Source organism: Drosophila serrata, unplaced genomic scaffold, assembly GCF_035046125.1.
Source record: "Drosophila serrata isolate PLE 108 unplaced genomic scaffold, ASM3504612v1 contig_217, whole genome shotgun sequence".
NCBI lineage: Eukaryota > Metazoa > Arthropoda > Insecta > Diptera > Drosophilidae > Drosophila > Drosophila serrata.
In genome coordinates, this window is record NW_028257115.1 from 1,146,569 (window position 1) to 1,169,102 (window position 22,534).

The 22,534-nt window shown below is 40.1% G+C and overlaps 1 protein-coding gene across 5 annotated transcripts in view; it reads left to right on the plus strand.

Annotated features, from left to right (window-relative positions):
* Positions 1-22,534, plus strand: part of Fife (regulating synaptic membrane exocytosis protein fife) — a 72,003-nt gene that overhangs the window by 14,064 nt on the left and 35,405 nt on the right. For 3 of the 5 annotated variants that reach the window (XR_015270912.1, XM_020958768.2, XM_086829556.1), the window contains exons 2-4: positions 4,525-4,757; positions 14,289-14,846; positions 19,865-20,003. Coding sequence is in view for 3 of the 5 variants with exons in the window: in XM_020958768.2 (XP_020814427.2) it covers positions 14,811-14,846; positions 19,865-20,003 (175 nt within the window). In the remaining 2 variants the exon portion in view is untranslated. The remainder of the gene's footprint in view (positions 1-4,524; positions 4,758-14,288; positions 14,847-19,864; positions 20,004-22,534) is intronic. The other 2 variants (XR_015270913.1, XM_086829553.1) reach the window with 1 other exon arrangement.

The following is a 22,534-nucleotide window of genomic DNA, read 5'->3' on the forward strand; positions in this document are numbered from 1 at the left end:
CTGAGGATACGCAGGACACACCGAACACGTAGGAATTGTGATAGTGACATTGCTGCAAATAGCTTGCTGCATCTTATGGCCTGCTTATTATGGCCAGCTCCTGGCATTTTCCATTTTCCAGCACCGAGCACTGGGTAGCAGCTGTCATTTGGCATGCCTCGCTGCACACACGAGTTGCTGCAGTGCAGTGCGTTCTCCTTCGCCACATTTTCTGCCTTATTTTCTTCCACTTTTCCCCACATTTTCCAACCTCGCCGCCTCCCCCAAGTCAGATGATCTAAGGCTACGCCTTAAGTAAACATTATTAAAATTGCCAACGTTGCCGGGGGAATCCTAAAATAACCATAGCAGCAGCAGTAGCAACAGCAGCAGCAACAGCACCCAGCACCGGGCCTTTGTGTAGTGGCAATGGAAATTGTCATTTTCATATGGGGGAAAGGACCTTCCTACCAACCACCCGCACACACACATACACACACACATACACACACATATTTCACACACACATTGAAAAATGGCAGGCATCATGGCAGCCAAGGTTATTATTATTGCTAAGCCAAAGTGGACGCGCACACACACAGAAGGGCTCTCATATATATCCTACTTGTTGCTCGCTCGGTCTCCGTGCCTTTATCCCTGTCGTGCGCGCTGATTATCCTGTTTTCTTTGCCTCTTTGGGTTTATTAGAAAACTGTCAGCAACTCTCAGCATGCTCCGGCGCACACTTGACATTTATTTATGCAAAAATGTGAAATCATTTGTGAAACTTGCCGTCAACGCACAGGCCACCCACTAAAAACAGTGATGTCTGGCGATATCTAGTTGAAAAGGGACAAAAAAAAAATATATAACAAAAGGAAAACTTTGAGGCTTAACAAAAAATATATATAACAATAAGCGGACATAAATCACAACTTGTCTGGTTTGAATTTAATTAAATGAAATATTGATTGTGCAAAGCTTGTACTTAAATAATAAAACAATATAAATAATAAATGAAAAATAAAATCAGAAGCCATTTATTTAAAGGCTTTTTAATCACGACAATAATTTAATTATAGCTATAAAATGCTTTGGGACAAAAAGTGATATACATTTTATATTTGCTATGAAATTACTCTCAATTCAGCTCACTTAAAAGTACTTTAATAATAGAAATTAATACCTTTAGAATTTCCATAAGATTTTACAAATTTCTAAGGCTTCTTCTAAGATATGATATATCTGTTTTCCGAAAATCCTTGCCACAAAGGACCTGTCCGGAAATGAGATAAGCTGCCAGCACTGGGCAATCCAAGTCCAACCGCCCACAAGGGGCCATAAAAAGGACTCTATTCCGAAAGGGATACACGCCTCGTTGAACGCTGGTCACCACTCACACAACTGACCATAGAAAAAAGAGCGGTCCATGAATCAAGTTTTTTTGCGCCGCCCTCGCCTGGAAAAATGTCGCTCACACAAAAAAAAAATGTACAGCAGCGATGCCACAAGTGAATGCGTTTTTCTCCCACATCCTCCTTTCAATTCACTTTCCATTTCCCCCATTTTCAGCTTTTCCTGCTGGGCGTGAGCGGGTGCTAATAACTTGAGATTAGATTATAAAGTTTGCTTTCTGGGAATTTATTAACTCTGCTGGTGTTGCTGCTCCTGCCATATGCAGACTAAATAATTTGAGCTACCCATTTCTATATATCCTTCCATGGAGAATACTCTCTCCCTCTGCAAAATACATATATATTTATTTGCATTGATATCGCTTTCAATTTGCCAGAACTTTTTACGATTTTCTTTGCAAATTGGAAGCATTTGTCTGCTTTGAATTTTATGAAGAACGGCTCCATAAATTTCCACCTCTCCAGTTAGATATCCGAAGTCGAAACAAACGTCAGGAGATCTTTTCTCTCTCTAGAGACTTTAATTTAAAGCTTTGCAATAAAAAATTTAACACATTCAAGTGCTGTGCATTGTGTATTGTATATTTGTGGCATAAAATATTTTATGGCCTACGGCAAGAACTTTTGTTTTGCAAACCTCTCTAGAGATTTTTACTTTTAGCCAAGCTCAACAAAAACAAGTAATTAAAAGAGGAAAACAAGGACCTCGTACAATCATAATGGCTGTGAAAATTATTGTATTTGTTCCAAATAATCCTCGAAGCGTGAACAAGACCCAACCTCATATTGCGTATGGAACTAATTTCTTTTGTCGCATTCAAATCAAAGGCACACACGTGTGTCCGGTGCTCTTCCGTCGCCAGGATGTGAAATCCGGCTCTGACAGGATGGCTCATTAGGCAGAAAAGAGCGTTCCAAGTAAAATACTTGTTTGCCAGCCGCCTGGTTATTGCTCTATTGGGTCCCAAAGTACTCTCTTTGTCATATTTCTGAGTATTGAGTGATACAGTCATTTAAGCATAAGCAGTTACACTGAGGAAAGTAATTTCGTGTGGTACAATCAATGTAGATTTCTATTAAATAAAAATACACATCAATAAATAAGAAAGCCAGGATATAAATATAAGTTTCTAGCACATGAATAAACATCCTTCTTGTAGTAATTTATCCATAAACTTGACATTTTCTTCCTGTGCACAAAACTAGGCACTGCTTCTCCTGCAAACTGCTTCTTAACCCGAAATGCCTGAACGCATATCGGGCGCAAATATCTTTGGTACACTTCACTGGGCTTAGACAAACAAGCGGGCGACAGGCGGCGCTAAAGGCTGTGTCCTGAGTCCTGTGAAGGCTTGAAGGCTCGCCAGCCCGAGGCTGAATGCCTCGTGACGACACCAACAATGGATGGCAATGGCCCTGTGTTGTTGATTGAACAAAAACAAGTTAGCATGGGGATCGAAGTGAAGTGGCTACGTGGCCTGTGTTAACTTTTTTTCCAGTCCCCAAGCTCCTCTTGGCACGTCTACGTCCAGGAAGTCCAACTGGCTGAACGAACGCCTGCTCTGCTCTGCTGTCCTGTCTGGCAAATTGAACGAATTTGGCAGTGCTTCATAATTTTGGTTCATTCTGGCCGAGGCTTTGCATACTTTTGGCCAAGTTTTTGTGCTATGGCCCGTGTGCTTGACTGACTTTGATGCTGTCGAAAATGGACTTGGACTTGGACTTGGTTGGACTTGAGCTTCATGAAACTTCTACTTTCTAGGCTTAAAGCAAAGGAACAGTGGTCTGAAAACCTTTGAAAATATTATTTCTCTGTCTAAAAAACTATGAAGATAAAATAATCTAGAGCTATAGACATATTAGTTTAAAGTAAAAGTTATAAGTTTAAAGTTAAATGTTCTCAGTTCTTTGTTTCTACCTTAAAAATCCCATTTATATAATGCCTCTATCGACCACTGTTCACCACTTGTCTAATTTATGCCCTTGTTTTTCGAGCTGTCGACGGATGGCCAAGGACGAGTGCTGCCACTGACATTGACAACTTCCTGGGCCAACAACTACACTTCTATATTTCTCATTTACTAATTTAAATAAACTTTCAACAACAGCTTCTCTAAGTCACAAAGTTTTTGGCCGCAATTTTGAATTCTGAATGTGCCAGTCCTCGAATGTAATGAGGATGTCCTGTGCCCAAAATTCCGCCCACACTATCATTAGTAGAGCTTACAAAATAGGACTTACAATACCCATGCAGGCAATACAATTTGCTGCTGCATACTTCAAGGCGCAAAATAAAGGATAAATTGTAGAAATGGGGGAAAATGGAGGGAAAATGGCGATGGCGGCAGAGTCGGGCATTGTCAAGAAGTTGGATGATGCCCCCAAGGGACGCGAACGCGACCGCAGCCCAGTTGGCCAACTTTCATAATTACGAGAGTAACGACAACAGCCGCAAGAGGAAGGCTTTAGAGCCATGGCTATATAGCAACAGCAACAGGGCCCCACAAATGCCACATCGCAGCCATCGAAAAGTTTCCAAGTCAGTCGAATTTATGATAGAAATATACCTTCAACCCCCGCTGCTTACCCTTGGGATGGAGCAAGGCTTAGTAGGTACTTAGTACTTGGAGTATATGGCAAACAGACGAGCCCAAGTCTGCTGCTGTGATAAAGTATTAATAAAGAGATATTTGTCCAAGGGAATCGATAAACTTGAGAATGTGATGGGATTTATTAGGTCTGGGCAATTATATAGAACTTTAATTCGACAGCTTAATGATTTTAGTTCGTAGGATTCGAACTTATACTACCCTCGAGAGGAGTATAACCCCTAAAAAGTCAAAATTAAATCAAATTCCCTTCAGGAAAAAATTCCTTACGCTAGAGGTGTGCAAATTAAATTTATTGTAACTAAGATTGATTTCGTTTCGATGAAAATTGATGAATTTGAGGGAAAAGTGTGTGTGTTTGAATGACTGAGAGCTCGCGCCTGATTGCAGTTTAGGCCCAGGCCCAAAAGTCTTTCCGCCTGATCGAATATAACATTTGATTTATGCGCCGCATTTCGGATCCGACAGCTGTCTAATGCCAGGATATGCTCACATCCAGTTCTTCTGTTTTCCCCACACAGAGCACACAACACGATTTCGAATCGAAAGCCAAAAAACCGAATGCACATCAACGACAGCAGCAAACAGCAGGATGCCGACCCGTCGCCAATGATGATTTAGTTGTAGATGGATTTCGAACCGAATCTGAAGCTATAGTTGAACCTGAAACTGAACCCACAAGTCGAGGAGAAGGAAGGACGTAGGACGGATGAAGGCAGCGCCAGCAGAACGGAAATGAAATCAAATCGCACAGGTAATTTGTTGCCACAATGGCCAGATGAGAGGCCTACCCACTTCCTTTTGTATTTCTGTGATTACACAAAGAAAAAATATAGGGAAACTTGAACAATAGCTTTGTTTAGGGTTTATGTTTTGTAAGCAAACCAAATGGCTTTCTAAACAGCATAAAAACTTGAAGATTAGTACTTTGCTCCTTAGATATTTTTACCAAAAGCCTTAATTGATATTTTCTCTCAGTGCTCTTCCCCGCTAACCCAGTGTGAGTGTGCATTACAAATGATGGGATTACTGTGCGCAGATGATTAGGTTTGAGCTGCAGAATCCAAGGCAAACGAACAATATGCGTTGCCAGCGGCATTCGGGCCGAAAAGCGGAGAATCCTGACTGCCAGGATATGGAATGCGGTCGAGTAATGGCTTCGGTTGCCATCTTGGGCCTTGTCTGAGGGCATCATCTGTGGCCCCCCAAAAGAAAACCGCAGCAATTATTATTGCTCTGCTATTGCTTGCGGATCAATTTAAATTGTGGCATTCAATAACAGAATGCCTTAGCTGCGGTTTCCTGCTCATTCTGTATCCCGCTGTGTATGTGTGTATTTGATTAATATGCATGCTAAATATCATTATCATGAAAAATGATTTCAGGCGCCTGGCCACGCGTCGTATACGCAATATGTTACAATTAGCCAGAGGGGGAAAAACATCAAAAGCAGCACTCTCTCAGTGTTTGTTTGCCTTGGCCCTTCATTTCGATTTGTCATAAATTATCTGGTAATGGATATGGGTTCGAATGTTGATTTTTGTGCTCGGATTTTAATTGAATACGCCTGCAGGCTGACCGTAAAATTTGAAAAACTGGAATCGCTGTATAATTAGCGCTTCATCTGGTTGAATTAGCTCAATTTGCGAATTCATTTCATTCACTTTCGCCGAAAAGTCAAAGCCAATTTGCACATGCTCCATGAAAAATGCATCAATTCGGTTGGCAATCAAATTAATGAATATATATGCCTGAATATTTCATAAATTTTAAATGCAAAAGGGCAGAGCCAGATTGTGTGCGATTGTGGGTATTAAAAATGTTTGTGTGTCTGTCTGTATGCTGGCTTCACATTTGACCTTCCGCCGCACAGTTTTGTTAAATATTGCAAGAGAAATAAGCATTTTAAATATGGAATTTGCATTCATAAAGGTAACTTCATAAAGGCAAATTACATTTAAAGGTCTTTAAGTTGCCTTAAAATAAACTACTTAATGTAGTGATAAAGTACAACACCTTCTTAAGTTAATCCAAGACTTAATCTAATATCTTAATTATGATTTTGGGAATGCCTTTGAATATCATAATATATTCCCATTATTATAATATACTTAAAAGGCTGTGTAACTATGCCAAATATCCTGATAGTATGTCTCTGAGGCTAGCGTTGTTCCTTAGGAATGAGAATACACTCACTTTGCTGGCATTTTCTCCTCCATGTATCCCCCCGAGCACTTGGCAATGCAATTTACACGGCTCAGCATTTGCCTGGCCTGCGGTGAGAGATGCAAGGAATGTCCTCCTGACTGAACGGAGACAGCTCAAGGCGCCGGGGAAAACCTCGTTTTATACAGAAGAGAACACAACCGCAGACAGACATCAGCGACAGGCCAGACACATGTTGTGTATTGTGTGTGTTGTATGTGAGCGATAAGTAAGCACAACAACAGCAGCAGCTACAGTACGAGCAATAACAATAATGACAGCAGAGACATCGAGTATACGCCCTGTGAGACACACGCGCCAAGTCATAGAATATCGATGGGTAAATGGAGATGGTGGGCTCTCCGGCGACATGATTATGCATAATGCTGAAACAGGGTACACAACAAGTAATTGAGACGGTTCAAACAAAATCCAGGTTGCCTACCAGTGATGTGTAGAAAGAGCGAAAAATATATCGCATTTCAATTTGATATCAAAAATAATTATATATCGAAACGCATAATAATAAGAAACCAGAAACAACCTTCTGTATTAAGAGACTTTAAACTGCATAAAAAAGATAATAATATCCGATAAAGGTATTGCAAATTTGCAAAAAAGTATCGATATACTTTGCCCTACCCAGTTTTGTCGCATCCTTGGCAAAAATGTATTTTCTCTGCTCTTCTGCATATTTATGACAATTTATTTAGTTTGCGCTCATATTTTTAATTGACTTTGCTTCAAAAAGCGTTGCTGACGAGCCACGAGGTCGACCTTCCAAGGACGAGTTGAAGACACGACCCGAAATGGGGGGGAGGGTTTGGGGCATCGGAAGGACGACGGCCAGGACGACATTGAATTCGCATTAGATGCGCTGCAAAAGTTCATGAGGCCGTTGAGCTGCTTTTACCACGGGCATGTTTAGTTTAGTTTGAGTTGAGTTGAGTTGGCCGACAGTTTGGGCCATGATGCTGACATTGACATTGGCATTGGCATTGGTACATCTATCATGCATATGCTTTACCCTGCCATGACATGCCTAATGCTGAATAATTAACCGGCAATATGTTTGAGTACGAAGGCCGAGCCTTGACAGCCAGTCAGCTTAACCTTTGCCCCAGCTCAACGTTTCGGCGGCATTTAATTACGCAATAAATGCCAAGCATTTTATATTATATTCCGAATCCTCGAATTTCCTTGAATCTGAAAGAGCACTAAACAGTAGATATTGGATCTTGTTCCTAACTTATGAAAATTATATGAAATAAATAATTCCTGACAAGTTTTCGTTAAGTTTTCTAAATCCTATTAGTACGTATATCAATTTTAGGGGGCAAAGGCTGAAAATTAAATGCTTTTAAGATGATTTATCGGGAAACTAAGTCAAAATCTAAAGAGGAAAATATATCATTCATATATGTATTTCAATGGCATTTTACTTGGTTATTCCTAGACTTGCAGATATTTTACTTAAACAATGAGTACTGTTGTCTTTACAGTTTTGAGCCTCATTTCCCGAGCACTTGCTGAAAATAATTATAATTATTTTTTATTGCCAGCGGCATTTGCCGCCTTGTGGTTAATTAATTGCGGTCACTTTGGCCCAGTCTCTTGAAATCTTTACGGTCGTGCCATCGCTTAACGGCCATTAAGCCTTTTTTTGCTGGTTTTCGGTGGGGTTTTGGGTTGGGGTTTTCTGTGTTATTACCAGACTCTGGTTTTTGTGTTCTTTGTTGCGCCGTTTGATTTAATTTTCTATGCCAGCCGTGCGTAATTAATATAAAGTTTTTTTGCACTGTCTCAGGGAGTGCGGTGAATCAAAGGATGCATAAAAATGATGCCCTAATAAGGGAGTTAAGTAGCGTTTCCTGGTGCTTTCTCTTTTTTGTTACGAGAAAGCTGAGCTACCGCCCACGGAATTGGCGACAATTATGTACTGAAATACCCGTACCCATCTCTATAAAGTTATCCTTCCCCTAAGAGATTCTTCCCCTTCTGCGTTGAATTTCACGCATTTCTAATGAGTTGCCACGTCGCGACATCATAAATGCGCAAAAAGGAGGCGCCGGTCCCCGCCCTTAACCATATCCTTCGTTCCAGCTGAAAGAGGGGGCGTGCGTTGCGTGTTGTCATGCAAAGAAAATCGAGGGGAAAATGGGAAAGCGCTCTCCGAGCTGCACAAAGCTTACACAAAGCGTTAATGAGCGCTCGCCCAGCTGAGCAGCGTATCCATATCCCCATATCAAGTTGATTTTGGCTTCGCTTCTTCTGGTGTGTCTACAGGGAGGGAAAACCCACATTTACAGTTCTTTAAATTACTGTTTTTAAGTTGGTTTTTATTAAAACCACTTATCATATTGCGTGCCAAGGAAAATTGCGTATACTTTGACATGGCTGCGGCGGTAAAAACTTACAAAATGCTATACATTCAAGGTGTTTATGGTTGTGGTGAAGTAGGATATCAATTTTTAGGTAAACTAGTAATGAAAATGTATTAAATCTCCATATATTCTATGAATAATTATGTCTATTTCCAGATAGTATTCATATTAAACCCTTTCTTAGAAATTAAATATCATTAGATTTCCTAGAAACCTTATAAATACATTTCGGTACAATTTTCTCGCCGTGCTTTAGTGTCTGCATGTGCACACAGGGCGTATGCGTAATTCCGGCTAATAGTAAACAGAGCGTATGCGTAATATTTGCTAAGCACTCGCCTGCCGTTTGATGTGTGTGATTGTGTATAGTGCATTTGGACGATGGATTTTGGGTGCCCCACCTACCACACTGCCTCCCCTTGCCCTGTTGAAAGCTTTGTTCAATCTAGAACAAGGAGAATTGAAGGCAACCATATTTGCTACCATAATCTGGTGGCCCAAAATCGCCTTTGTCAGTCATGGCACGCAATTCCCGGTTATATATATTGTGAACTGCAATTGGAGTTGGTAATCAAATAACCTCATATCCTTGTCAGCAGCCAACAAAACACAAAAGCCAAAGACCAGGACAGACCAAGTAATTCCCGAAGGGCTTTCGATAAGGGAGAGAGAGAGGGCACGGAAGGGCAAATAAAATTTTCTAATAAATAATTTATGAAACAATAAGCCACAATGCCAGCCAAATTGAGTGTAAAATCAAGGAACGAACAATGCCAGGTCATTAGTTGGTGGCAACAGTTGGCCTAAACAGATTGGCAAAACCAAACAAGAAAGTATAGATTCAGAGCTGAGTTGAGCAGAGAACAATGCGTGCAGCAGACAATTTCATTTGGTGAAGTGAAAACACTTTGATTCGATTTCAATTAAGATGAAACTCTGGATACAGGCCACATTGGTTAGATGGAACAACGCGTTGGGCGGTTTGTATCTCCCGGAGTTTCAGGAGTTCTCCTTTCCGTTTCGGTTTCAATAGCACCGCAAAAACGGGCCCTCTCGAATGGATATCGAGGCATGTTACTCGAGTGGCTGTCGGTTAGGCTTTCGCTTTGATTAAATGTCAAATTGCAGCGACCGCAAAGCGAGTGCCACTTGAGGCACAGCATGCGTGTGTGTATATCCCCTCCTGCCACTTCCTCCAGTGATACGCCTTCTCCCATTTGAATAATTGAGTTTGGCAGCAGTTTAAACGATTGTCAGCCTTTGTTTTGTAGAGCAGACAGAGTTCTATCCGGCAAAAAGCTCAACGTTTCGGTGTTTCGATGGGCGTAGTTTTATTTCATTCCGCTGCGTACGTGTTTGGCATGGGAAAGTGGGTTGGTAGATGGAAATGGCCATGCCAATGGGAGTGCCATCTGCTCCTGATACCGAGACTCAGCGCTCAGCTCAGCCCGGAATAGGAATCGGAATCGGAATCGGAATCAGAGTCAAAGGCAGAGCCAGAGCAATCTGTTCGGTCAGCCCACAACATGCCGACAATCCGGAGCATCTCCGGTCTCACTCTTCTTCTGTTTATTTCCAGCAATTAAACCTTACCAAGGATAAAGGATATATAGCCTAAAGGAGGCTGAACTCTGGCAGAGACCAAAAGTCAGTGAAATCGCGTAGCCGCCACGTAAGCCCATCGCCGTCAATTAGCCAGCGACAACCAGGCGTTGACATCGCGTCCGTTTGCCACTTGGCAGTTGGCCGTAGGATGGCCAAGAGCAAACACAAACAGGCAGGAAACAGGCGGTCGCAGGTTCATTAAAAATCCTGTTTGGCCAGCCGATGGTCTCTGTCAAGAGCAGCACTGAGGGAAAAAACTATAGCAAACTACGTAACTATAAAACTATGCCTTGTTCTTGTTAGAAGAAACAAAGTTTCAGTACTTGTTTTCTTCAGTATACATTCCTAAATTGACTTAAGAACTTATTTATTTAAAAAATTAACATTTTATGAGGTAGATTCAGTGTCCTTGTAGCTTCAGTTTCCACAGTGGAACTTTCTGCATCTGACTCAAAGTTTGCCTACACTCTAAACTTTGTTCACAAAAACGTTGCCATTGTACGCTTAGGCAAATTAATTTTCCTGTGATCGATAAAGCAGCAAGTCTCATAGATTCAAGTGACACACACATTCACCTGAAGAGATAGAGTGCGTAACTGGGCCCTCGCCTTATCCTTGACGACCATAATAAATGCACCCAGTAAGGCCAGTGTTAACAAGCCGAGCAACAAGGATAAAGGAGGAAGGAGGAGCGGAGGGTCGATGTTGGATCCTGTAAGCTGCAGACTCGCTGGGGAAATCCCCCATTGCTTTGCTTTGTTGACAACGCTTCATTCATGGCATTCATGAGGTCGGTTGCCCAGCAAGGATACGGAAGGGGATGCGGCTGGCGGATATGCCCCCTGCTGTCCGGTTTTATTTATGAACTGTGCTGCGATTTCTCAACTGCATTTGGACCTGATGCTGCTCCTGGCTTTTTTTCCACAATATTTTTTGCTAGAATTGTTGTAGTTGTATTATTTTCTTTTCGGTTCAGAAGCTGTTGCGCTTCATTTGGCTGAGGAATTGATTTTTGCAGCACTTTTTTCCTCCATTTATTTTCGGACTGGCCTGCACTTAATTTGTGTCCCGTACACGTTCCGGCATAACAATTCACTTTGACACCCTGTGTGACATGAGTCGCAATAAATCGCCGGACACTGAACGTTTGCCGCAGCCTACAGATGCAGAAAATAGTGATTTTATGGAAAGGGAAAATGTAGTGGAAAACTTTTGACCGAAAATTTAGTAAAGAAAAGTATTTCAGCTAGTTTGAAAATAATTTCTAAGGGGTTTCTTTGAAGTTGAAAGGACTTCTCATCAAGGATAATTTATTACAAGCTACTTTGACATCTTCTGAAACTCTTTCCCCTTTAATTACTAATAAATTTCATTTAAATAAATCTATAGAATACCCAAAAGATAAACATTTTTCCCAGTGCACTAGATGGGTTTGCCTCTATGTTATTTTCGAACATTTCAATTTCGATTTGGCTCCAAGTTTTTTTTTTGTTTTCGGTCGAGCTTTGTTTGCCTGTGCGTGACAATTGCGATGTCCTTGGTCCCTGGGACTGGATCTAAGCGTGTGGGTGATAAATCTTGTTTAGACCTTATTTAATGCATGCACTATTTCCACACATTCTGACCTTTAACGCTACTAATGGCAATCTGATCAGTTTCATTAGCATGCACAGAGTGCCTGCCCGTGGCGGTACACTGTCCTTGCCCATATCCCCCGCCGATTCAGAATCTGCCGAGCTCATTCTCCCAATTTCGCGCTAATTAACTGTGTGCCAACTACAGCCGCCCCGAAGTTGGGGAAAGGCTGGAACTTTGCCAGCTGAATCCTGCAGCATCAGCCTCTGCGACCGGCCGAGTGTGTGTTCATGTGATTTCATGCTTGTTACCAACACCAACAACGGAAAGTTACAATTTATGAGCACATCCTTGTGCGCTAAGCTTGTGTAAGCAACGAGAGCGAGCCTGTCGTCGCATTTTCCGCCCCCCAAAACCCATTTTCCGCCCCCCGTACAAACACTTGTAACCACTTTGCCTTACATCTTCCACCAAAAAATCATCATCGTCGTCCTGATTTCGCTGCGCGGAATTCTGAACGCTGAAAGCCATGCACAGTGCACTAAGCCATGTCCTGTCGCTGGCATTTTGACAGTTTCAAACGGCAACTAATTTTCATTTTTGCCCAAATACAATTTCAAAGTTTCGCTTGCCAGAGCCAAGCTCATTTGGCAAAAGTCTTGAATTTCATTTGCCGTAAACACATTCTCAAGTCACAGGCTATCCTTCCGTCCCTTAGAAGGACTTAAGCTCAACTCGGATCACTTTTTATGAACTTTTTCCCATGCGAACTTTACAATGGCCAAAACAACAACCCTTTGGTTGGCGTAAAGTGCATTGGAGATATGGGGAATTGTTAACGAAAAATGTCATAGATTTCTTCTTAGTTTATCGATTCTGTTAACTAGAAATGTTTTAACTACAACTGACAGAATATATAACTTTGCAAAGTATAATAATTATAATCACGAGCTAAAAACGCTGTGAAGGAGTCATTTTCGACACCATAAAACATATATATTCTTGATCAGCATCAAAAAAATTGTTCAATTTTTTTAAAAAAAAGGAAAGGGGTTACATCTTTAAAATTGTGAAAAATTCAAATTTTCTAAATCTTAAAATGAGTTTGCAGATTTATTAGCCTAATAAAAACTAGCATAGGAATGATTTCCGATTTGAAATTAATGCTTTATTGACTGAGTTATGATAATTTTAATTTCGGTATACATGATAAAAAAAACATTCCATTTAAAATGTTTATAGATTTCAATCATTTATTTACTCTTCTTAATAATCATTTCCAATTGATTATAACTATTTATTATATTTTATATACAATTTTCCCCACTCCATGGTCATTCCCGAACTTTTGCAATAAACATTTAATGGCCAAAAAGAAAACCCTTTCGACCTAACTGCATTCTGTGCCAATGACTTGGCCAAAGTTTGCAACTTGAAACTTGATCGGCATTCCTCCGCTGGCTCTTTAATCCGTAGTCTGTACTCCGTTGTTGGTAATCCGGGCAACAGCAAGGGGAAATTGTAAATGCCAGCCACTGCAATCCATACAAATATCCCCCATATAAACCTCTCTCTATGCAGCTGCAGCTCAAATCGAGTGAATCGCTCGACAATTGAATTGCTATGTGGGTCATTTCATTTAATAATTCCATTTCCAGGCAACAGGCAAAGCCCAGGACTCTCTCTCTCGCTTTGACTACGAATACCAAAGCCAAACCCAAACTCAATCGCAATCCCAAACCCAAACCCCTCATTGAAAATGTGTGCATCTCAGCTGAAGTGAATGCCCGATAAGCTGGCCAAAGAATTGGGATCGAAGTGGTTAGAAGAGCTGCTTATCAGGGAGGAAAACTATACAACTTTATAGGAAGGAAAACTACAACAATGAGGATTATAAACAGTAATCTGATTGAGGATTTCTTTGATAATCGAAATAAAGTAAATCCAAATACATTTCAGTTACAATATTAGCCTTGAAATGAACAGCTAGGAAATATTCCATTTAGTGTTTTAAAATAACTTAATTCAAGTATTAATCTGATTTTTTTCTCTGTAATATTTGCCATATTTTCAGTTTAATCAACCTTCCCTTAACTTCAAACTGTGCCGCTGAAAATGACTTATTGAAAACAAGTTTTCGGAGTTCGCTTGAAGGTTTCGTTGGCTAAGCTACTTAGACTGCCCATTATACAGGTCACAATGGAAAAAGGCACTTTTGCATGCCACGCGACACATTATTTCCGTCTTATAAACTTTTCCCGACTCGACTTTTCGCCACTTTTCAGTGCGGGAAAATTTGAGAGCGTGAGTGAATGTATGTGTGTGTGTGTGTGTGTGTGTGAAAATCCCCGATGCTTATCGTAGGAAAATTTATGGAACCCGGCTAAGTACGGTGTAAGCCGGTTGGCCCATTATTCGTAGCACTTAAAGCGACCTTACCTCCCACCTCCCCCTTTTTTTGGACCTCAACCCACAAAAATGACTAATTATAATTTTCTGCCTCTTTCCCGGTGTAGCTGTTTTTCCACGCTTTTCCGCCGCGACGAGCAGCTGCAGCCGGCGGCAATAATAACGCCTTTGAATTATGGCCAAAGTTAATTAAGGGCCAGGAGTGAGCGAGCCCCAATACCCAGGACACGGGACACAGGACACAGAGCACAGAGCACATATAAATCGCATAAATCAATCGGAATCCGCGAGCTGGGACAACATGTGAATGGCACAATCCCAATGTCAATGCCTATTTACATGGCCATCGATGAAAAATGGCCCAAACAATATGGTTTGGCCGCCAGGAGCAAGGATAATTGCAGCCACAGGAGCAGCAACAATAGCAGCCACAGTCAAATTGAAAACGCAATGACTTAAAATCGGCTTACGAGCGACGGCGGATGCGTGATTAATTGCACTTTAAATACAAACAAAAATAAAAACGAGTCAGTACGAAAATACCAGAGAAAACCAACACACCAATCACTTCAACCAAGAAAACAAACCACCATTAAAGCGAGCGAGAGTGTGGAATAACAACCGTCAAAATGTTGCCAACAAATGTGATGTCATTCATGAAGAAGGTAAGTGCTCTCGCGCCTGACACTTCGATTTTTAATTAATGAATTTATATATATATATAAATCAGTGCCTTGTCACCGGCAGCTCGCTCGTAATTTATGCTTAATTTCATTTTCATTTTCATTTGCCATTTGTGATTTTTTAATTATTCGCACTGGCCCCGGCTGACCCTGAAAATTTAATGAGCGCAGATACGGAGCGTACACCATGGATACTCCCAAATGAAATGCAACAAAAGCAAATGAATTGAAATGAAAACCGAATTCTCATTTCATTTCATTTAGCTTTGCTTGCTTTTATTTTTTTGTGTGTTTCAATGAAATGCATACATTAAGGGGTTACGCCTTGAGAAGAGATGAGAGAAAGGGTGTTTTTTGAATACTGAAAATATATATTTTTTACTATCAAAATGAGTTTTCTACAAGAAAGGAAACTAACTTAGGGAAGCTGAAGCCAAACTCCTTCTGACTAACATAATAATACCATTTTTTGACCCAATATTTTAGTAAATATTTATATGAAAATTTGTGCTACAAAGCAAAATTTAAATATTTCGTAACTAAGCTGAAAAAGCATTAATTTTAATTCGGAAATCACTACTATGTCAGTATTCATCAGGTTAATAAATCTGTATACTCAATTTAACACTATTGAAAAATTGATTTTTTATCAATTTTTGAAAATTTTAACGATGTAACCCCTTTAATTTTTTTCAAATTTTAAAAAAATTTTGAAAAAAAGGTTTTGTATTATTAGGTAATTAAGCAATAATGTTTTGCTTGCCTTAATCCACCACTTTAAGCTTTGAAATAGTATTGAACAAATGTTTTGGAACTCTTTAAAAAACAAAGTACAACATTTCTTCTACTTAAGTCTAAGGATATAACCCCCTAAGCCCCTTTTACACAGGGTTAAAACCAATGAAAATAAAAAGAAAATCGTATACAAACTCAACCGAAAGGGTGCAAGATCGTAGGCAAACAAAACTTTTTAATTAAAAAGCCCTTTAAATGCTTTGCCCGCTTGACTGATTTTCCCTTTTGTTTATGGGACCGAAAAATATCAAAAAATACATAAAAACGAAAACGGACTGAATGGCTGACTGGCCTCACTGGCAATCGAAGTGGTTCAATTATCCTGCCGAGCACCTGCACCTGCCTGCCAATATATATCCTTCGGGCGGTGTCCCTTTTATAATGCGGAAATTGTTTTCGGCAGCCGGGAAAAGCAAAAGAATAAAATTATACATGAAATGGAAGCTGCCGAGCTGAGAGCTTGAAGCTGGTGTGAAGCCAAAAATAACACACAAAACGAAAGGCAAGGAAAAGACCTCGAAAAAGTGTAAATTCCGTTGAAATTCCTGTTCGGCACAAAATTCTTTGCAAAGTTAATAAAAACCAAGTTTTTGGAAATTAAAGGGGGAAAAAAAGTAAGCAAGGGAAAGGCTGACGACAAGCAAATGCCAGTCAACTAAATGCTGCAGATTTTTGTGTGTTTGTGCGGCCTGAGAGAGAGAATTTTTGGGCAAAAGTTTGATTAGACCAAATGAAGCACGAAATCAAAGCGGTCCAAGTTCAACTTGGAACCCATCTCAGGACAATGATGAGCCGTTGACAAGTCTGTTAGCAAGTCTGTTAGCACAAGGGATATTCGCCTTTTGCTATTTGCAATTTGCAAAAACTTTTTCTATTCGCATTCAAATACCCGTCTGGTTATTTGGCGACGGCACATCAAAAGACCTGCCTTCACTCAACCATGAACATGGCATAAACAGGACCTCCTGCACTTTATTTGCAGCAATTCTCGTAATAGTGTTGCCGCTGTAAAGTTGCTTCCTCTGCCACACTTGGCTCGTTACCCATTTGGCCTGCGGTTGCCTGTGGACAGCTCCTGGCCATTTCAGGTCATCCCCATGTATACCCCATCCTGACCACACGTGTCCCAGTCGGTTGGCCGTTGTCTCTGTGCTCGATGACCCTGCACTTTATTGTCCCTGCCTGGATGGCTGCAGGCCATAAACAGCTGCAACAGGCAACTTGCAACAGGCAACTGATGAGCAGAACTTGCAGCCAAGCACGTGGCCCGAACCAGAAACTACTTACTGCACTCGGAAAAATCAATTACTTTTATAAATAAAGAATTTTTAAACTTGGACTGACTGACATTAATTTACGCGCTCAGGGCAAGAATAAATGGTAAATCAATGTTTTATAATATCACATCCATCATTGTATTGTATATACATATCTTTTCCTGACAGTGCCCTCACGTTTCATTCAAGACATTCGTTATAAACTTCGAGCGCAACTTTTAAGTGGCAAAGTATTTGCTCACCGCCTCCATTTCACTTTCTTTGGAGTATTTGCTATTGATTTCCATTTCTACCATTTCCACCATTTCCATTTCAACGGCATTTCAATGGAGTCTGCCAATGGAATGCAAACGCGTTCGTTTCGGAGCAGACAAAGCGGAAAATGCTGAGAACTTTCCCTCCATTTCGCGACCAACTTTTGCCGCATTTCATTTCGCATTGACTGCTGTTTTATGTAGCATACTTTGCGGCCATAAAGGGCGCACATATTGCTCGCCATATTGCTGTTGTTGTTCTGACAAGGAAAATGGGGGAAAATGTGATGCTCCCGGGTGATGGGAAACATCAGCGGCTCTTAAATGTCAACACATAATTTTTGGCACTAAACATGAAACTATTTGCGGCTTTGGGCTCTGGAAAAAATCATAATAAATGACAAAATTAACACGGTAATAATTGTGCAGGCAGGCGAGGCATACAGAGCAGAGAAACGGTGAGGAAAACATTGTGAGGAAAACAGTAAGGAAAAGGGAACAAACTTCACAGCCAGAGGAATGCAGAGTAGTTTACCCTGGCACAAGAAAAATGGCGTCAGACACCTGAGCACATAAATTAAGAGGGCTGTGTATAGTACGTGAGAGTGTAGAGGGAACAGTGCTGACAATTTTATCCCAAGGTTCCTTTTTCAAAGGGTATTAGAAGGGAAAAACTAATAAAAAGTTGTACTTATTCTAAATTGTTTTAAATTAGAAATAAAATATTTTAAAGATTGACAGATAGAAGATTCCCTCATAATATATAAAATCTAGAAGCAAACTAAAAATTAATATGCCAAAAGTTTACATTTTATAAAAATGTAATCTGTTTAATCAAACATTCTAAGTAAAACCTATCTAATTACATTGATAATATTATTCTGCTTTCCTCGTTCGAGCCCTTATTCTGTCATCACTGATCCACTGTAAGGTCGAGCTAAAAGCACCTAAGAGGGGGAGTCCCTGAAATATGGCCACCGAACAAACAACTATACATTACACTAAGATTTCATGCGGTGCCCGCAACCGTTGGCAGGACGAAAGGCAGAAAGGGAGCCCGTAAATCCGCAGCATGAATATTACCGTTGCCCGAGACATCAAATGACATCATCAAAAATGTAGACCAAGCTGAGAGCACAAAGCGGCCATAATCTGACACTAGATGCCGCTTAGTTCCTGGCTCGAACCCCTCGAGTACTCGCTGAAAACTACCCCTTGTAACCCCTAGGAAAAGCCGAAAAACAAAACCCCCTGCCCGTGCTCTTGGCCTTGCCTCTGCTGCTGGTCCTGATCCTGCCCTTGCTCCTGCCTCTGCCCCTAAAGGTAGGCAACCGAAAACGGTGCAGCCGAAAGCACTTAGCGTAATTTGCGCTGTACGAGCGAAAGGCCAGCTGTGTAAGCCTGTGTGTGTGTGCTTTACATAGAGAAAAATATGATAATAGATTAGTGGATCTTTTGCATACTAAATGAAAAGGGCTTTTCATAAACCAGATTAAATATTAAGCGAATATTTCTGTAAATTAAGTAAAAGCAGCGAGTGGGGAGTACTCACATCAACAGGGTATAAATATTTAGAAGTGTGAATAAAATTTATACAGAAAGTTACTAGTTCTCCCCTCTATTATATTCACACCTAATCATTGAAATACCCTTTCTATTTTTCCCAGTGTACAGGCAACTGTACGCCTGTTTGTTCCGGTTTCGTTGGCGCTTTGGCAAATAGAAAATTTCCACTTCATAAAATGCTGACAGAGCAGAGCAGCACTTATGTTTTTCGGGGTTCGTCGGCTGGTCGGCTAGTCGCCTCCAATTGTTATTCTTCTGCCTGGCAAAGTAAAAAATATATATATATATAAATATAAGCCTCGTCTCTCCCCTTCCCAGCCACCCTCACTGTCTGTGCATTAAAAAGAATGACGGCAATTTTTGAAAGGCTCTCCGGCATCAGCAGGATTCCGGCTTTGGTCCTGCGTTGTTTAATCAAAAATTACTTGCCACACTTTACGATTTCTTGGCAATTTGTTGCGCTCGAGACGCCTCCAGCAGCAGCAGGTCCCCGCCGAAAAAAAATCAAATAAAACGCACCGCGTTACTTTCACCTGCGTGCTCGCGATGACTGGGCGAAAAAAAAAAAACAGAGCGGAAATCAGAGAATCCCAAGGCAGCCAGGGTAATAACCTTAACCTTGCTCCTTACTCAAAGTGAAACCTGCTTTTTCACCAGGAATTTAACGGCAACACGCATCTAGTTCACCTGAGCTGAAGCGAAGCTGAAAATGATTCGTGAAGATTACCTGCTCATATTAACATTACAAGCATTTTATGATGTCTCTAGGAATTTCAATTCTAAAGCAGTTTTCAGTGACTGAAGGTGGCTTTAACTAAATTTTAGTATTTAAAACGGAATATTACTTATATTCATCCCGAAAACCCTTAAACCGACTTCCTAAAATACCTACTATTAGCTGATAAAATCTTCTTTCGAGTTAGTTGTCGTACATGACCAATAATCTCATCGTTTCGGTACACATTTTATGTTCTGGCTCACGAAATAAAGATTTACAGCTGCCGCAAATCAAGTTCACAGCTCGATACCACATTTACTTGCTCCCATGCTGACCTCTTTTACCCTTACTAATATTATCCCCCTTTCTGGAACTCTGATTTTCCCGCAGATGGTGGCCACCGATGAGCAGGCGAACCAGGGCCAGCAGGGACATGCGACAGACTCCGGCGGTGGGGCCTCCAACACGGGTGCCTTGAACAAGATGAAGGCGACGCTATCCTCGTCGCTGCTCACCGTCACAGACAAAGGTAAGTGTATCCCCCCTGCTCCGGTTACGGTTATCCTTGCCGTAAGTGCATGCGAATTTATGGCATGAATTTTCATACAAGTGCCCGTAAAGCTGCTCGCTAAACTTTGTGCAAACTTTGTGCTAAAGCCGAATGCTAGCAGTAGCAGCGTTCAGAGACCAGAGAGCAACGTGTGTGCACGTAAGTCAATGGCAATGAGCATTTGCCTGGGCTAACTGCGCGTATACGTAATATTCGCTATGGCTAACGGCGCGTATACGCAATATTTGCCCGGCACGCTCGTTTGCATCGTTGATTCAATTACACAGGTCAACACAAGATAGGTTTTTCGGAAGTAGTAGAGAAATATTTAAAATAAAATAAAATTTGTGTATGTAAAAAAGAAACCCACGCTGATTGCAATACGATCACTAAGAAACGATTCATTTTGAAAAAAAAGGAAATAGAAAAATATAGGAGGTATATGAAACATGTATAAAAATTTAAAATTAAATTAGATTATTAAAAATTGTATTAAATATTTATATGTTACATTTAAATAACCTGAAAAGGAAAAACAATAATAATAATAATACATTAAAAAAAGGGGGGTAGTATATAATAATATTAGTTGAGCTTCATTAAGTTTTGCTTATTTTATTTAAAAAATATCAGCTTGCCAAAACAAGAAAGAAAGCCAACTTAGTAAACCTGCAAATTTCTTTACCCTTGCAGCGATCATAACTAAGCCAAAAATGCATTTATTTGCTATCGGAAAACTTTTCTATGTTCGTTTTTATTATGTTAACAAATCTGCATACTCAATTTAAAATTTTAAAAAAATCTTTATTACATTTTATATAAAATTTTATAATATTTTAAAAAAATTAGTACAATTTTTTTTTGGTTCAGACATGGCAAAATCAACTCTGCAGTTGACGTTGATCAAGAATATATATAATTTATGGGGTCTGAAATAATTCCTTCACTGAGTTGCATGCTTTAGACTAAAATTATAATACTCTGCAAGGGTATAAAAACAGGTAAACAAAGTGAGCTTTCCAAATGTCAAAATTGGCATGCACAAGAGTGGATCTTTAGACTCTGCAAGGGTATAAAAAAGGTAAACAAAGTGAGCTTTCCAAATGTCAAAATTGGCATCCACAGGAGTGGATCGTACTCTCTGAGTGGCTCTCTCGCTCTTAGGTTCCACTTTTTAAAGCGAGTACAAGCCAAGCTAATAACGGCACTTGCAAAGCCAAGCAAAAATAAAATCTGCGCACGAAGACAATTAGAAAGAGGAGAAAAGAAAAGAATTTTTTCACTCACTCGTTTACATGAATTGATGCTGCAGATATAAACGGCGAATTAGCGGGCACAAGAAAGACAGAAAACACACAGAATACTGTTTTACTAAGGCTTTATATATGAGTTGCACTTCCACAGAAAAAAAAACAACAAAAAAGGTAGGAAAAAAAAACAACTATTTTGGCCTTATATGGTTTATGAATAAGGAAAAGAACACATTAGAAGCCTTCTTACGTCTCGGGGCTGTACCAAGCCTTGCCACTATTTCAACATTTAATTAACATTTCACTTCACTTCACTTTCTGTGTGTGTTTTCTGTTTTCTTGTACCGTTGACCGCCGCGGTGATCTCCTGCACGGAGACCTTTTTCGTTTTAATTTTTTCCTCCCGTCTCGCCCGACGACGCCGGAGGAACTGATTTTCAACGGCCACCGGGAGAGGTCGCTCGGCGATAATGGAGAGCGGCGAAGTTTAAGCTTCTTGGCGAGAGAGGCAATACGGCAATAAAGCTGCCAAAGCTCAGCTTTTACTGGAAACTTAATTCGAATTGAACTTATTTCGTAATTATTTTCCGATCGCTGCCAGCAAATATTATTTTAATTTAAAAATAGTCCAAAATCTTAAAGGGGACTAAAGTGGAAGAATGAGTAATTTCCGACCCAATAAATCATATTCTTGATCAGCATCAAAAGGCGAAACTATATTGATTTGCATTTGCATTCGAGTTTAAATCAAAGTTCAACTTTTATGAATAACACTTAATATTGTGGCTTTAAATTAAGAATGCCCAATTTTTTAATACCTATAATAATTTAAATAAGCTTTATTTGCCCCATCGTTCCTAAGGCAGCAAATTTTAATGATGATAACCCCTTATCTTTTTCTCAAATTTTCTCCAAATTTTGAAAATTTTATTTTTCGTCCGGGGTAATCTAGATCGACGTAGTTTTTCGTGCTGATAAATAATATATTTGATTTATAGGGTCGGAAATGACTCCTTCGATGTGTTTTAAGCTTCTGACTGAAGTGAGAATACCTTTTTTGCGTATAAAAAATAAATGGGAATGGACACTACAAAGTCGAAATATTATTGACTTCCTACATTTGATAAATGTAGGGGATCAGTAAGTATCTTTTAACAATAAGTAACTATGATCAGTAGGTAACTATGATAAGTAATTAATTAAGAGCAATAAGTAACTCTGAACACTAAGTAACTTTTAACAGTAAGTATCTATGACCAG